Source organism: Stomoxys calcitrans, chromosome 2 (assembly GCF_963082655.1).
Source record: "Stomoxys calcitrans chromosome 2, idStoCalc2.1, whole genome shotgun sequence".
Classification (NCBI taxonomy): Eukaryota; Metazoa; Arthropoda; class Insecta; order Diptera; family Muscidae; genus Stomoxys; species Stomoxys calcitrans.
In genome coordinates this window covers 138838297-138856136 of record NC_081553.1, presented here as the reverse complement: position 1 = coordinate 138856136, position 17840 = coordinate 138838297, and the positions used below count along the sequence as shown (strand labels likewise).

The 17840-nt window shown below is 40.5% G+C and overlaps 1 protein-coding gene across 1 annotated transcript; it reads left to right on the top strand.

Annotated features, from left to right (window-relative positions):
- Positions 1-7814: 7814 nt before the first annotated feature.
- Positions 7815-17587, top strand: LOC106085585 (uncharacterized). Its single transcript, XM_013249897.2, has 3 exons — positions 7815-7911; positions 7972-8201; positions 8274-17587. Exons 1-3 carry the CDS (start codon positions 7907-7909, stop codon positions 17489-17491), a joined length of 9453 nt encoding a protein of 3150 aa, XP_013105351.2. The 5' UTR covers positions 7815-7906; the 3' UTR covers positions 17492-17587.
- Positions 17588-17840: the final 253 nt, after the last annotated feature.

The following is a 17840-nucleotide window of genomic DNA, read 5'->3' as shown; positions in this document are numbered from 1 at the left end:
AATAACAAGACGTCCGCCCAACTCAAGGGAGTTGGAGTTTCTAGGCATCAACTCTACCGTAAGAAAGTTTATTAATAACGTACTTACTAAAAGATGCATTAGGCAGGCTTATGATCTGTGAATCTAACAAGATGGATCAGCAGAGGAACACCTCAAGGAGGTGTACTGTTTCCTCTACTTTGGAATATAGCCATTAACAATATATTATTGTATCTGGAAGAAAAAGGTGTAAAAGTGGTCGCGTATGCTGATGACGTGGCAATTGCGGTTAGGGGAAAGTTTCCCAGCACTCTAAGAGATATACTTCAGGAAGCTTTACGTGCAACATCAAAGTGGGCTACCGAAAGTGGTCTGGGTATAAATCTGTGCAAGACAGAAGTAGTTCTTTTCAGAAAGCGCAAAATACCCGCGTGTTTTGCTGGACAGGAAATTGTACTTCAAATTCAATGTTTTGGAGAGGGCAAGAAAGACAACTCTTGCCCTACACACCTGCAAGACAGCAATTGGCAAAAGTTGGGGGTTTACACCGCGTGTCATGCATTGGGTATATACTGCGGTTGTCAGACCTATAATGTTAAATGGTGTTGTAGTCTGGTGGACGACGCTTCAAAAGTCCACCTTCTGCTCAATACTTCACCGGATCCAAAGGATGGCTTGTTTGTGCATCACAGCCGCATTGAGGACGACACCATCTGATGCACTTAGCCGTTAGGCTAAGAGAGCTTTCTCTTTGGTTATGTGGCGGCTACGGACACTGTGTTATCCTTGATACAACGTCCGATGTTCCTGAGCCGCTTTTTCATAAAAAGTACTCTACCACTATTCCTGCTAGAACCGATTGGAACTACGACATCCCAGGTAATAGAAGTTACGTAGACTTGTATACGGATGGTTCCAAACTAGACGACCAGGTCTAGAACTTGGGAAAACATGCTGACAGACAGAAGGTTGCCAGTAACGACTTTTGAAGAAGCTGTGAGTACATCGAAGAAGAAGAGACTATAGAACACCTTCTGTGTGTGTGTGCGTGTCCCGCACTAGCAGTCAGAAGGAGCTCCACTTTAGGTTCTCATTTTTTTGGGAACCTGCCTGATTTAGAGTATGCGAACATTGGGAAGTTGTTGGGATTTTTAAAGCGATCTGGATGATTCAACCCTAGGAACTAGATTGCATCTTCCTTCTTCTGTTCCTATGGTATCACAATGGTCGGAAACCTTTTTCAAATGAAACCATTTAATTTTTCTTGGAATTTCATAATTCGCACTACAGTACTACAATTTATGTGTGTTTAAGAGTCGAAATCTATTAATCAGCGGAAAGCATAGTTGATTCTCGTAGAAAAATATTAGTTCTGTAGGTTTTGGCCGTAGATTTGAGAACATTGAAATATTAGTTTAAAAATGTAAATTTTTTTTTTAATTTTGATTTTTTGACAAGATAATCAAATTACCGACCAATTGCAAAACGCTCCACTCTCTCCAAGGTTATGGAGAGCATGATTAATCACCATCTTCTGAGATATTTATAATCTAATGCATTCAGAGAAATGCTCATCGTAAATAGGAGTTAATTACATAATACATGTTAATCCATGATATTTATCCACGATTAGTTAAAATTTCCTAAACTGTGAGAAAATTAACATTTTACGAATAAAACTAACTAAAACTAACTACTCGTGAGTATAGATAAAAAAAAGCTTTCAATTCAGGTGGAGTAAGTAATTTTCCTTAATCGATTATTTTTGGAAAAAGCGAGAATTTTACTTAGCATTGGCAAAAGCATTTTATCGTTGACAATACATTTTCTGAAATTTATTACTGAATGAACTACTTAAAGAAATAAAGATTTTTAGTTCAATATAACTAAAACTTTCATTGCCATTTCTTAAGTTCACTAATACATGCTCATGCGAAATTAAGAACAATTTAATAAACACACTTCTTATTGTGAGACATTCTGTTTATAAATAGAACATGACAAAGCTGACAAAATATGCATGGCTTGGGACAAAAGGTAAAGTTCATATTAAATTTTGTATTCTTTACAATAGTTGAGTAAATTGATAGTGTCGGGATGGAAGACAGGCAAAAAAAATGGGTTGAGTAATTTAGATGTCCAATTGAATGCTCCGGAGTGTTCGGAAAAAACGATTTTTATACCCTACACCACCACTGTGGTACAGGGTATTATAACTTTGTGCAGTTATTTTCAACGCAACGAAGGAGAAGAGCTAAGACCATTCTTGATTCGCTTTGTCCGTCGGCCCGTTGTCTGTCCATGTATTCTTGTGATCAAGTTACAGGTAGCATTTATTGTCCGATTGTCATGAAATTTTGCACAAGTCTCTTTTTTGGCCCAAGGACGAAAGCTATTGATTTTGAACAAAATCGGTTGAGATTTAGATATAGCTCCCATATACATCTTTCATCCGATGTGGCCTATTAAGGCAGTAGAAACCACAATTTTCGCCCGATCTTTACAAACTTTTGGATGAGATGCTCTTTTTGATGTTCCAATATGTGTCCAAAATTTCATAAAAATTGGTTCAGATTTAAATATAGCTCCCATATATATCTTTCATCCGATATGGTCTTTTAAGCAACAATTTTAGTCCGATCTTTTCAAAATTTGGTATAAGGTGGTTTATTTGAGGGATCCATATGTTTGTAAAATTTCATAAAAATCGGTTCAGATTTAGATATAGCTCCCATATATATCTTTCATCCGATATTGAGTTTTAAGGCTGTAGCATCCACAATTTTTGTCCGATCTATACCAAATTTGACTTGGGGTGTTTTATTCAACGTCCCCATATGTGTGCAAAATTTCGTTAAAATCGGTTTAGATTTAGATATATCTCCCATATATAACTTTCATCCGATATTGAATTTTATGGCTATAGCAGCCACAATTTTGGTCCGATGTTTACAAAGCTATGCACGAAGTGTTTTCTTTGAAGTTTCAATACGACTGCATTTCATAAAAATCGGGTCAGTTTTAGATATAGCACCCACATATATATTTTATCCGATGTAGAGTTTAAAGGCTGTATGAGCAAAAAAATTTTTGTCTGATCTTTACCAAATTTGATAAGGGGTGCTTTATTTGACGTCTTCATATGATTGCAAAATTTCATAAAAATCGGTTCAGATTTAGATTTACATCCCATATATATCTTTCATCTGATTTAAGGCTATAGTAGACACAATTTTGGCCCGATTTCTACAAAATTTAGCGTGAGTTGTTTTTCATTTTTCAAGTTTTTTGCCTGTTAGGGCGAGATCATTAAATTTCATTTCTCCTTTAAGACGAGCTCAATGATCGGAGATGCAAATGGAAAAGGAAAGGCAAAAATAGCAACACACACCAACCACTATGGGACGCGTTCCGTCTTTGGTTAGAAGACTTTTCAACCATATTAGGTGTGATGGCTTCAAGGGCCGTGCGTTGGAGATGCAAATGGAAAAGGCATTCCTTTTCCATTTGCATCTCCGATCATTCAGCTCGTCTCGAAAGAGAAACAAACAAAAAGTGAGTTGTTTTATTTAAAGTCCCAATGCAAGTGCAAATTTTCATATAAACCGGTATAGATTAAGATATAGCTCCCATATATATCTTTTATCCGATATGGTTTTTTAGGGCTGCAGAAGCCACTATTTTAGTCCTATCTAAACAAGATGCAGTACGTGTGCAAGATTTCATAAAATTCGTCTTAGATTTAGATATAAGTCCCCGATATTTCTTTCGCCGGTAGAAACCACGATTTTTGCCCCGTTTTGCATGAGATGTTTTACTTGACGTTCCAATACGTGCGCAAAATTTCATTAAAATCGGTCCTAATTTAGATATAGCTCCAAGGTATATATTTCATCCGTTATGGACTTTTAAGGCAGTAAAAACCTCAATTTTGGTCACATCTCTACAATCTAGGGCGTGAGATGTTCTATTTGACGTCACAGTATGTTTCATCAAAATTGGCACAGGTTTCGATATAACTCCCATATTATCATTTATCCGATATGGCCTTTTAAGGATGTGGAATTTCAAATTTGTTGTCCTATCGTAGGAAAATCTTACAAGGTTCCATTTGATATTTCATTAAGTATCCAAATTAAAGTCTGAATTTCGAAATAAGTTCTCTTATAAAAAGTACTACGTGGTGACGGGTATTATATAGTCGGCTCCGCCCGACTTTTGCCTTTCCTTACTGGTTTTCAATAATTTTATATTTAATTTTCAATGCTCTTTAGTTCATATCTTATCTGTGGGAAGTTGAAAGCGGACTAATACTATGTATAAACAATTTCGTAGCTATAAAGAAATTGTTGAACTCGCAACGAGCATATGTTTCTTTGGCGCCATAGCAAGTTCAGTATTTCCCAAATTTAGTTCATTTTAACATTTTTTGAGTGAAGTTTGGATCGGCCTAAAAATAGTGTGTTGACAGGCAGTACACCCTGCACCTAACCACAATTATCAATAAAAATTTTGAGATATCTTAAAAAATGTCACAGCAACAAAAAAAAAAAAAAATCGTAAATTTTCGATTTTTAAACCAATAGAATTTTATGAAAAATTGACTTTTATGTTAAAATCCGATGAAACAGAGATATTCTGGGTTTTGTAGAAGAAGTGATATTGAATAAAAATGCTCAACGCATGTGTGCAATAAAATGTCACGTAGTACTTGGTCTGTGACCGTGAAAATAGCACTAACTGAATATTTACTTTTTTAAATATTTTGGCTGCCTCATTTATGGCTAGGATATGATGAGATATAACTTGAATTTTTATTATTTTGAACATTTCAAACTTTAATTCAAAGTAAAAAAGAGAAACTTTTGAAATTTAGTAAAAAAATAGGCTATAGGCCATATTGGCTTTCGGGGTGGCATGATATCGAAATGAGCCAATTTAGCATTTAACACTTGTCTTAATACATTGATGGCCAAAGATTACGAAAACTTGAAGAAAATGGAAATATCTTTTTAGAAAATATGGCGAAATTTTTGAAAAAAAAAATTTTTTTTCATATTAAAAACGCTGCCATTTTAAAACCGTTAAAGATATTGATATTCTGTACAAGTTGGGTAGCAAGTAGCTGTATGCGGGCTGTACATATTAGAGACGCTCACAAATTGTAAAGGCTGTGCAAGAAAAGTAAAGTTAAAGGTACCCAAGACAATCTCAACGATACAATTCCATGTAATTCAGTTGTAAACGTAGTTCAATTAGGATTAGGATTATTAAGGATAGTCTTGTTAAACTGGCTTCAACTGATTCTTTTTTCATTCTGCGCATACACATGTTGGCACAAGCGCTTAAAACTTGGCGTAGTTATTAGAAGGCACTGAAAAAACCAAGGCAAAATGATGATATTTTAAAATGAAGCTATTCATATATCGTGCTTGATCTACTGTTTTAGACTACCTGATCATAATACGGTCCTGCAGGCGGACATCCGGGCGATCACGGAATGCGTGAAGTGGTGTGGTGCTACCGCGAGGACGTCGAGTGTGAACATCTTTACCGACAGTAAAATTGCCATAAGGGCAATAACAACCAGGACGGTAAGGTCACGAACAGTCTTGCAGTGCAAGAAGGAGATTAACGCCTTCTCTGAGGATGGCAAAATCCGCATCGCTTGGGAGCCGGGCCATAACGGAGTCAGGGGAAATGAAAGGGCAGACGATTTGGCGTTGAAGGCCAGAGGACTGCCGTCAGTAAACTTAGTTAACCCTAAGCCCTTCGGGGGATCCAGATCGTGAGAAAACGAGGCTATTACTGAAAGGAAGTAACAAGGTCAGTATAGTTATTGGTATCATAACGGGACACATAGGACTACGAGCTCACTTATGTAAAATCGGTGTGGCAAGTGATAGCTTGTGTAGGGCATGCGGGGAAAATGATGAGACGTTGAAGCATTTCCTTTGTCATTGTCTTTCGCGTCTAACAGATACCGGCACTTAGGTGGAGACACAATACCAGACATGTACCAACTTAGGGAAGTGGAATTGAAAGCAATTAAGGACTTTGTAAGTAGCACGGAATTGCTAACTTAAAATTTTCTTTTTAGAGGTTACTTTATAGTTTTTAGAGCGCACAACAAGCCGATTACTGGCTTAGGTGTATGTCCATAGTGGCATGGGGCGGATTAATATTTGCACCCTCTTTTCAGCCTAACCTAACCTATCGTGCATGCTAGGCAAATTTATACATGGTAAAGACATTAGCCCAACAACAACGAAATCATACAACCCTGTGGTGATGGTGGCGCAAATTCTCACTAAGCTGCCGACATTCTGGACACTACCTAATTGACATTCTAGTTTTTATTTGCATTATCATATAAAGCAGCCACAACATCAAACGATTTATGATTATGAACGTGTAAATAATAAATTTAAAGATAAAAATTTGAAAAAAGAAACAAAACGTAAAAAATAGTTAAAATCCAAACCAAGCATTTGACGTTTTAGTGGGATTTGCATACAACTGTGCAATTATAAAATTTCACCAGCTGGGCTAATGACTTTTCAAATTACAAATTTTGTTCATGAACACATATCAACGAGTGCAGTCCGATTCAAGTTTAAGCTCAATGATAGCGGGCCTCCTTTTTATAGCCGAGCCCGACACCTCTTTGGAGAGAAGTTTTACATGGCATAGTACCTCACAAATGTTGCCAGCATTAGGAGGGGAAAACCACCGCTGAAATTTTTTTTCTGATGGTCTCGCCAGGATTCGAACCCGGGCGTTCAGCGTCATAGGCGGACATGCTACATTTTTATGTGGAGATGGCGATCTTCGTCAAGCTCGTTCCGGTCCAAAGGACCGATCGCCGGGGGCGTAGTAATATTAGCTTGTGTTTTTAGATCTCGCCAACCTCTTTCTCTACAAAATAATGCAAATCAGTTCATTGATCAAAAGTTATAGCCCCTAGAAGGTGGGAGAAGGTGAAAGTGTCCTCCTCTACAAATGTCTGAAAGTCTATGTCCTACTTTACAAATGCCTAGAACTATTTTATACCCTCCACACTAGGATGGGAGTACACTAACTTCGTCATTCTAAGACCCCATAGAGTGTATATATTCTTGATCGTCATGTCATTTTAAGTCGATCTAGCCATGACCGTCCGCCTGTGTCCTTCGAAAGTACGTTGGTTTTCGAAGGAATAAATCTTGAAAGGCGCTTGAAATTTTTGCACAAATACATCCCATAAGTGCAGGTAGGTTGGGATTGTAAATGGGTCATTTCGGCACATGTTTGTTTATAGCCCCCATATAAACCGAATTCCTGATTTCACTTTTTGAGCCCCTATAGCGCGCAATTCTCATCCGTTTTGGCTGAAATTTTCCACAATGACTTCTACTGTGGTCTCCAAGATCTAAACCAAGTGTGCCCGATCGGTCCACAACCTGCTAAAGCTTCAATAGCAAAGCAATTCTTATCCATAATCCTTTGTTTGCTTTCAAAGATATGCCGGGCAAAGAACTTGACAAATGCGATACACGGTGGAGGCTATATATAATTCGGCCTGGCCGAACTAAGCACGTTTTGACTTGCTTACCGCTCAGATCAATGGATAAAAAGTTGTGGATTTATTTTAAATTTTTTGTGCATTTGGAACACTATGCGTCGTTTTGTTAAAGTTCCCTACGAAGATGCATAGAAATCACTTTATTTCAAAAATTATTTTATGAAAACGGATATACTTTGAATTTGAAATGTATGTATACCTTAAACTGTTTCTTTTAAAAGCGTTCATATAAAATTGAAAAAGAAATTAAAATTGTATTTAATTTGATAAGATAATTAAAATTCTCAGTTTATTCATCTTGCAGTGTCGAAAATTGCAATTAACTCTTGTATCTGTTCAATACTTATAGAAAAAATAAATAAAATGAGGTAACTGCATTAAAATCAATTGCTTCCTGTATGTGTTACTATCCTATCCTATCGTATCAGTGAAAGACGCGCATGTACTGCAGACAGAGTTGTGAGTCCGAAATCTGGAGCCAATGACAATTTACCTGGTGGCTCATCAAACAGAATTCAAAGAAAAGTTACATGTGGTTCGGCTCGCTATTGGGTACCAAGTAGTCCAGAGCTTGTGCGCAATATGGCAAACAATCAGGGCAATGCCTCGCCATATAATTTAAATGATATAAGTGTATATAACCAAGAGGACTATCAGCGTAAGTTTCATACATAGTTACACATATCGTAAGGTTATACATTCAATTTGCAATTTCAAACCTATATGGCAGAGGGAAATTTTCTGGAAGGCTTTACTGATCAAGAGGAAAAAGTCCCGCAGCACTGTGTGGGAATGCATTCTTTTCCATTAGATGACTTACCACAAGACCTTCTGGATGATTATGTGGAGCCTTCCCTTTACGAGCACGACTCATTCGATGATGTCATGTGTGCTTTTGCCAGCCCGCAGCCAAGGCCAAGGGAAATCTCCCCTTTAGTTGGGGTATCAAAAGATGCACTATCCGTGGAAGAGCAAAGACAAGATCGAAATCTTGAAAAGGAACCACCCTTGTGTTCGTATGTAATAGAACCACTGCCAGATGATCCAAACATAATTCCTCCACACCCCACAAATCCAAATGACTTTGCTGCAATGATTCGCAGGGCTCGAGCAATTGAACGACTTAAAGCAATGCAGGAAGCGGCCATCTTATTAAAAACTAATTCTCAAGTTACGGAGAAAGTAAGAGTACCAAAGCAAAAAGTCTTTACTACGATCAGAAGACCTGTTAGACTGACACGAAGCTCTACAAAACCCCCACTAAAAGGAAGTCGAAGTAATCCAAGTATTCCAGAAGTTCCTAAGTCTAAACAAATAAAGACGAAAACTGCTGCTCAAGAACATCAACCAGACTATATACAACCTAAGCATGCTGCAGACATACATGGCAGAAAATTGGCTGGGTTAAAAAGCAAAAATCCCAAGCTTTTACTGAACCCCATTGAACCGTCAACATACTTACCATCGTCTCGCTTTATAAAACCATCGCCCTCAACTGATGCTGCCTCTATGACCGCAACGTATGAAGACATTATAAAGCGGGCTGCCCGTATACTGTCGAAAAGCAATGCGACGAAGGGAATACCATGCAGTCAAATATGCCACAGAGAAGATGAAGAAGATCTACTGGATGAATTTGAAACTTTAGAAGAATTGTATAATGCACAGCCAATGGAAAAATGTGCTTCAATAACAAGGCAAGACAACCAACTGATCGAAAGAATTAAAGCTCTAGAGCGGCAGATATATGAAGCATCTCCTTGTAAAGACGAGACAAGGCACTCTTCTGGCTTACCCGTGATGGAGCAACAAGGCCAAAAAGAAATGCCTGCGGAAGGCAGTCAAATGTTTGGTATTACCGATGCACCAGCAGAATGTGTCTCGTCACGGTCTCCAGCAAGATATGCAACACCAAAAACAACGCTAAAAGACCTTGATGTTATGGAAAGAGCTGATTTGGATTATGCCAATTCCGAATTGGTCCTTAGCGATATATCCATACCCACTGAGATGTATGACCAAGACATATCCCTTCAGGAATATGGCCTAGAAGATATCACATCTCCTGAGCTTGTAGACCTGTCAATATCTCTTCCAAAGGCATTGGATCCGGATTACCCCTTGACACTAGCCGATGAAATAACTATGGCTGACACTGAAGGCGGGGAGCAAGAAAAATCACTAGGATTCCTAGATTCAGTTGCTAGTGCTGTAGTCGATAAGTTGAAGAACATATTTGTTGGTTTGCCAAGAGAGGAACATGAAAAGAATGACGATGGCATATCTTTTCAAATGGATTCCTCTTTGCCAAATATTTTTGAAGACACTCCTCCGCAGCCAAAAGCTGAATGTTCTCCCGAAAATTCCCCATCTGAAGAAGCCTTATCGAAGTCCGCCTGTCTTGTGAGCCCTATTGTTATCCCACCCCACCCAAAAGATCCGAAAGATTATGCAACAATGATCAAAAGAGCTCAACTGATTCAAAAGCTAAAGGCTAGAGAAATGGAAACCGCCCTTTCTCATATAAAATCAAAACGGACTGTGTTTAAGCCAAGTGTTCCTAAAACAGGTTCAGTTGCGAAAAAGAGGGCAGGAAATAAAATAGCCAAATCAGAATCCACTCAAAAAGTGTATCCACCTGGAGAATTTCCCCCTGGATATGTGGAAGCGGTTGCTAGAGCAAGAGCATTGGCGGGATACAAGAACAGATCAATCATCCTAAATCCACAACGAGCTGCTACGATCGCAGCATTGAATTCAAAAAGAGAAGCTGAACTGGCAGCAGAAGCAGCCTTGCCGACAGTGGAGAGAATTCGAAGGCGAATAGCCAGAATCCGAGAAAACAATGCTCGTCCGATTTTGACCCGTCCATCAATCGAGACTCTTGCTACCCTTGCTGCCATACGGGAAAATCTGGTACAACCTTCGCAATCGTTGCGAGAAAAATCTAAACGAACATCTCTGCCAAGGCGTATGAAACAAATAGGAGAATCCGTATTTACGAAACAATTGAAGCGTCCCATTGGAAGATATAAGCCAATGACACCTATAACTGAGGAAAGCTATGGCGAGAAGGATCTTATTGAATTCTCACCCCTTCGACCTCACGAACTACGAATGAGACTAAATTATCTAACGGAGTTGGCGAACAAGACTAAAGAAGCCCAGTGTAAAGAATGTCCTACAACTCCGAAGCAAATTGGTTCCCCCGCAATGCCTAGATCTGCAGAATATCATTATACACCCATTACACTGAGAAGCCCGACGGGCTCTTCAACGCCGGTGGAAGTAAGGAAGGAGACATTTACACAAAAGTTTGGTAACAAAGGATTGGAGGAAACCATTCATGAGGAGATCATGAAAACATCGCAAATAGAAGACAATGGTCAAGTAAGTTCCAAATCTCGAAAAGTAACAACCACGACGGATGAACATGGAAACGTGGTTTTGTGTCAAGTAGAGGAGGAAGGCCATCCCCAAACCGAAGGCGACGCAATTATACTAGATGATATTGAAGCTATAGAGGCTCCCGATTTTCTGAACACATCTGTTATAACCTCAGAACCAGAGGATCCATCTTTACCTACTCCTAGAGAGTTAATAGATAGAATACGACAACAAGTTCATCAAAAGCTTCAACATGTTATGCCCCCTGTACTAACAGTTCCGCCAGTATTGGGATTTCAGCACGATTTCCCAGATGAAAATCTCTTTGATGTTGCTATGCCAGAAGTACCAACATCACCTGAAATGCATACATCATTGTCACTCACATCGCTGAACATTCATTCGCCGACCGTTTCACTACCCTTTTGCTTGGGAGAAACACCGCCCCACACAAAACAGCCTGTTTCTCCATCACAACAAGCCAGTGCTGCAAAGATGGTCCATCCTAGGTCCGCAGAAGTAGTCCGGTGTAGTAAGATCCAATCTGATTTTAATACAAAATCAACAATAGTTCCATCTTATCCTAAGGACTATGTAGCCATGGTAAAGCGGGCCCGGGCAATACATAATTTGAAAAAACAGAAAGGTGCAGGCACCGCTGCTTTATCGCATGCAAGGCCTATTAACCAAGCCGCTAAGAAAATAAAAAGGACGACTTTGTCCCGCCGACCTGGTTTGGTCCCAAGGGTCCAGAAAAGGAGCCAAAAAGAACTTAAACTGAAAGAATGCCAAGCACAACCACCCCCAATTCCTCCAGAATACGCCGCTGATGTAGCCAGAGCAAGACAACTGGCAGGCCTTAAGAATACAACAGCTCTATTGAATCCGGAACTAGCAGCGAAAATGACAGCTCAAAAAGCTGCAGAAGATGCTTTCGAACTTCTGCCTCCATATCAGAAAATTTTAAAGAGAATGGAAAAGTTGAGAGCTATTCACACAAACCGGTCAAAAGTTGAAGTTTCAGCCGATGTTCTGGGTGTTATCGAGGCAATTCGCGACACAGTGCCGCCCATAAGGATAGAGAAAAAAATTTCCACAGCTAAATCACAGCATTCTGAAAAGCCACAGGAGAAAGTATCTCCCAAAATCCGAGACGGATCATTGGAGGAATTCGAAGCAATCGAAAGGGAATTGGCAAAAACTCATCATAGTCCACAAATTCCATTTGATACGACTGATCGTGAAAGATTATCGTTAGATGAATTTGAAAATCTCGAAAGGCAGATAGGAAGGGCATTACAGCACCAGAAAGACATGTCCCGCACAAAGACATCACTGGAAGAATTCGAAGAAATCGAAAAGCTATTAAAGGCTACAGAAGAAAGTACCACTGGAATAACAATCACAGCCCAGCCACGGACTTCTTTGGACGAGTTCGAGAAAATCGAAAGACAATTGGCTATTGCAGAATTTTGTCCCGAGCAAGGAACTGTGCCCATTCACTTGTATGATGTCACACCAAGAGCTACGAATGGTGCTCGACGCCGTAGAAATCTTATGCAAGAAATGGCAACTAATCAGCCAGTAGAAAATGCGGATCTGTACAAAAATCTTGTTTCAGAATTTGCGATTGGACAAACCGAAAGCATCGAGTCCAACGGTTTGCACACTTTGATGTCATACACCCCTGAATGCCCCAAGGAACGTTTGCGCAAAATCAAAGAAGCTCAGCAAACACACATCGCTCAAAAAGAGGACTTAAACGTGGAGACTTGCCCCTCACCATTGCCAGTTTACACTCCGATAACTTTGGCCAGCCCCACTAAGTCATCAGTGTTAAAGGAATTAACCCTTGCAACACAAGCCGATGTCGCAAAGGACGATAAACTCGTCGATCTTCAAACCCCAAAGCTGCAAACTAAAGGTTTCAAGTTACTTGACGAGCTTCGATATATACCCTTCGATGTATTGGAGTACGAAGATGTTCCACACATGCCGGATATTTCTTTCGACGACCCTATATCACCACCACCCCAGCCCTCCGAGTTAATAAACAAAATACGAATGCAGGTCCAAAAGAAACTAAAAGAAGATATACCAGCACACAAAGTATTTTCCCCAAAGAAGCTCAACTTTCCAGACGTAGAATCAGCAGAGAATTTGTTTGAACTAAGCGCCCCATCTTTAATTCAGACACCACAAATGATAACACCAAAATCACAAATACAACAAACGCCTAGTGTGTCCCTACCTTTTATTTGGCAAGAATTCTCCCCACATACGTCTGAAGTTAAAGCTTTACGTTCCCCTAGTCCAGTAATAAGTCGCGAGCCACCACCATTCGAAAGTTCTAAGGTTTCCCCTGCTGAAGCCCCATTTAAAGTACCACCCCATCCCAAAGACCCCAAGGATTACGAGGCAATGATAAAAAGAGCACAAGCTATTCATAAACTCAAACTGCAACAAAGAGAAACCGAAAAGGAAACGGCTGCACCTGTTGCGTTCGGCGTATCTACTGCTGCCAAATCACAAGGACGCGTGCCCATTTCGAGATGGGCGAAGCCCCCTCAAAGGGTTTCCCAAATGAAACCTAGCAAAAAGTTGGTTCAAAAAAAGACAAGTATTAAAAAATGGCCCTCTCAACAGAAGACACAGGTGATTGATGAAACGGATTGTTCCCAGGAACCACCTCCCATTCCAACTGAATATGCAGCTGCTGTTGCACGAGCTCGTACATTGGCTGGATATAAAAATAAAACAGCAGCCCTTAATCCTGACGTAGCAGCCAGACAGGCCAAAAGAAAGGCAGCTGCTGAAGCGCAAGCCGACGCCTTTGCAGCTCTCTCAGAGCATGAAAAACTTAAAATACGCCTACAAAAGCTGAAATCCAGACCAGAAGATATTCAACTGGCTAAACTCACCATAGAACAGATGGCTATCTTGCAACATCTGAAAGAAGTCCTTTCACATGAGTCTTCCTCACACACAACATCAAGAGCACAACGTTTATCCATAACTCCATGTACCACTCATAGTGCTGAAAGCGAAAGTTTTTCTAACGAAATGGCTGAATTTGAGGAGTTGGAAAAAATAGAATTATCACCGCACTCAATGCAACAAGATGCACCAAAAGCTCCAGATGTACTGGAGATGAGCCAAATTATAGCAAAACTGCAACAACAACAATTGGCCACACCAGCACTCATAAGGATTGAGGACAAATATAAGCATCTGACATCTCAAATGCGGACAGGACCAAAAATTCCCACACCACTAAGTCCCATCAAAACTCCTGATTTTCACTATAGCCCCATACCGTGGGAATCGCCCATGTCTGGCAAACGCATCGAAAAATCAACCATGCACAGTTCACCGCACAGTGAAAAAAGAACTACCGATACCACAACCAATATTGCTACGCAGACACCTAAAACTATACAGGCACAGCCCAAAGATACCGCCAGGGACTATACAGTTCTCGAGGACATTGAAGAACCTTCTCTTCTGGATATGTCACCCATTTCTCCAACGGGAGCACCCAGACCTCGTGATATTATTGAACAAATAACGAAAAATGTTCACAATAGACCATCGAGAAGGGACGTACCAGTGGACCATCTTATTGAGCTAAGGACACCACCCAGGGAACTGCCATTGCCCCAAGATATAAGTGTCGATGAAGATTTACTTGCAATGACCTGTCCAACTCCTCCTATAACACCCCCTCTGAAAACTCCAGACCAATTTCCTGGAAAAATGGCATCAGACATATCCTTACCAGAAGTATTCGTCGAATCACCAAATACGTCAGTGCCTCTGCTCAGACGTCCAATGTCATCTCTAGAAGGACCAATTTCGTCAACTCAATCGGCCGATAGTGAACAACAACTTAACGCTTACCAAAAGGCTGAAGAAACTGCTAAAGCTGATGCTACAACACCAAAACGGGGGGCCACCGACGAAAGCACAAGAGCTAAAGGTTTGCCCATTTCCAAAAGGTATGGAATGCGTCCACGACCTGTTTTGAAAAAACAAAGTGAGACAGGAAAAACCGCACGCCCAGAGTGGCCTGCCAAACCCCAACCTTTGCCGGCCGAATATGTCGAGCAAGTTGTCAGGGCCAGAAGACTGGCAGGTCTACCATATGGCACAAAAGCTTTGACTCCGAACGATGTTGCCAAAACTATTCAGCAACCTCCACCTCCTTCTACCTCCAACTTCAGAACTTTGATGGCTAGAATAGCTGAAATGCGCCGAAAGGGGCACATGCCACAGGCAAAGCCAACGTTAGCTGCTGCCGGTTATTTAGATGCTATCAAAGCTGGCTTCCCGGGGGAGTCCAACGAAGGATTTTCAGGTAGCCCACTAAGCGGCTACATTTCAAATGCTCCAATTACATTGGACAGCTCCCCTCATCAACAAATAGCCAGCATACACAATTTTGAAGATTTACTTGAGCTGGAATCACTCGGAAATATTGAAGAGCCAAGTTTAGTGGACTTAAGTGCCCCAGAACAAGACTTTGAACAAAGTATGTTCGAAACTCCAAAGAATTCTTTCTCCACGCCATCTCGTCTTATCGATAGAATTCGAAAGCAAGTATTCGAAAAACTAAAGACGGAAAAGGTAGCTGCCCTGCCCTCCCCCAATAGAAGTACGCCCCCAGTGCTTAATTTTCCAGAAGATTTCCCGGATGATGAAATATTTGACATAAGTGCTCCTGATTTCACTGAATCTCCTCAGAGATCGGATTCGAATATATGTTCGCCAAATATTTCCCTTCCTCAGTACTTCAATATGCTTAGCACACCAAAGTCAGCTAGTCCCGGCAAATGCAGATCTCCCAAAGCCCATATACCTGTAAACAAAACTACAATATCGCCACCCATAATGGGAGTGCATCGAGGTATTCGTATAAAAACACCACAAGAATCAAATGTGCGCATACCGCCTCATCCTAAAGATCCTGCAGATTATATTGCCATGATTCAAAGAGCGCAGTTGGTACAGAAACTGAAAGCCCTACGCGAAGCTGAAGCAATGCAAAGCAAGACAAAGATATCTTCCCGCAGCCAACCAACAACAAGAAATGTTAAAAATTTGTCTCAAAGAGAACCACGCGGAAAATCAATGTCAAAGACTGCTGCTAAGCACAAAGTACCGGCAATGCAAGAATATCCAGCAGAACCACCATCATTACCACTTGATTATGTTTTAGCTGTAGCCCGAGCACGTAAAATTGCTGGACTTAAGAACACTGCAGCTGTTTTGAATCCTCCAAAGCCACCACAGGACTATGCCACAATAAGGGCGCGGGCTGCTGCTCTAAGATCTCAAATAGGTGATATTGGGTTAGCAGAACAAGAATTTGGAGACAAAATGGTATATCGGAAACCATGCGAACCCAAAAATCAAGAAACAAAAGAGCAAGATGTAGTTTGGTCAACAAATTTGAAACCAGCTCGAGACCGTTATCGGGACCTAAGATCTACAATACACATTACAACCCCAAAAACGTCCCATAAACCCGCAACTCCAGATACTCCTGATATATTACACGAATATAGCCCAATAGAATTAGTTGCATCGCCTCGTTGTCCATTTGTAGATAATATTTCGCTGCCCCAACTAGGAGATGTTTCCATGCCTGCCGACTTGTATGATAATTACCCATATCTCTCCGATAACGATATTGAACAAAATTTGCTGTCATATGAATTACAACTGCCGAGACAGGGCCCTAAAGACGATTTTGATGCCCTCGAAAACCAAATAAAGAAAAAGTTTAATACCAGACAGATTTCACTATCCCCTCGGGCCATTTGTTCGTTGCGCGACGATTCAATGGACGAATTTGAAGCACTTGAGAGAAGTCTTGAGAGAACACCTCAAACCAGGCAGCTATCAATTTCTTCAGAGGTTGCCTCTGCACTTGTCGATAATTCTATCCAAGAATTTGAAACTCCAGAACGAAATACTCAGCAAACTCTCGAAAAGCCATCTGATAATATGAATCGCGCTAGGCGCATTTCACTAACCCCTCGTGCTTTTTGCGTGATCCAAAAGGATTCCATGGACGAATTTGAAGCACTTGAGAGAAATCTCGAGAAAACACCTCAAGCAAGGCAACTATCAATTTCTCCACAAATTGTCACTGCATTTGCCGATAATTCCATCCAAGAATTTGAAACTCCAGAACGAAATGCTCAGCAAGCTCTCGAAAAGCCATCTGATAATATGAATCGCGCTAGGCAGATTTCGTTAACCCCTCGTGCTTTTTGCGTGATGCGGGAGGACTCCATGGACGAGTTCGATGCGCTTGAGAGATATGTCGAGAAAACCCCTCAAACCAGGCAGCTATCAATTTCTCCACGGCTTGCCTCTGCACTTGAGAATAATTCCATCAGCGAATTTGCAACTCTAGAACGTAATGCTTCGCAAACTCGAACGTGCCCCAGGTTTAATGACACGCCACAGTCAAAATTCGTTTCTGGTGAATTTAGTGCAGTACAGTCGCTTAGAGGAACAGAGAGAGAGGGCAGCATTCCAAATCGTCATTAGAACAAACACATTCCCTATGTATTTAGCTGAGAATTAACTTGTAAAAAAGTAAAATTAATGTCTTTTCTTGTTAGAACAAATTATTTATGAACCCAAGACGGTAATATGACAAACGAATTGTATATAAGGGTTTCTGAGGGGAGGTTTACCCCTTAAAACGTTTGTAAACACACAATCATAGGGAGGGTGGAACACAGGTTCGATGATCGGCAACACAAAAAACTTTTTGCAATCTTTAAAAAAAAAAAAAAACGGTGCGAGAAACAAGTCTGCTTATAATAGCAAATGCTGTCTGCTGACTGTTAGCAGTAAATTTTGCTGCTATTACAGCCGTAGTTATGTTATGGTG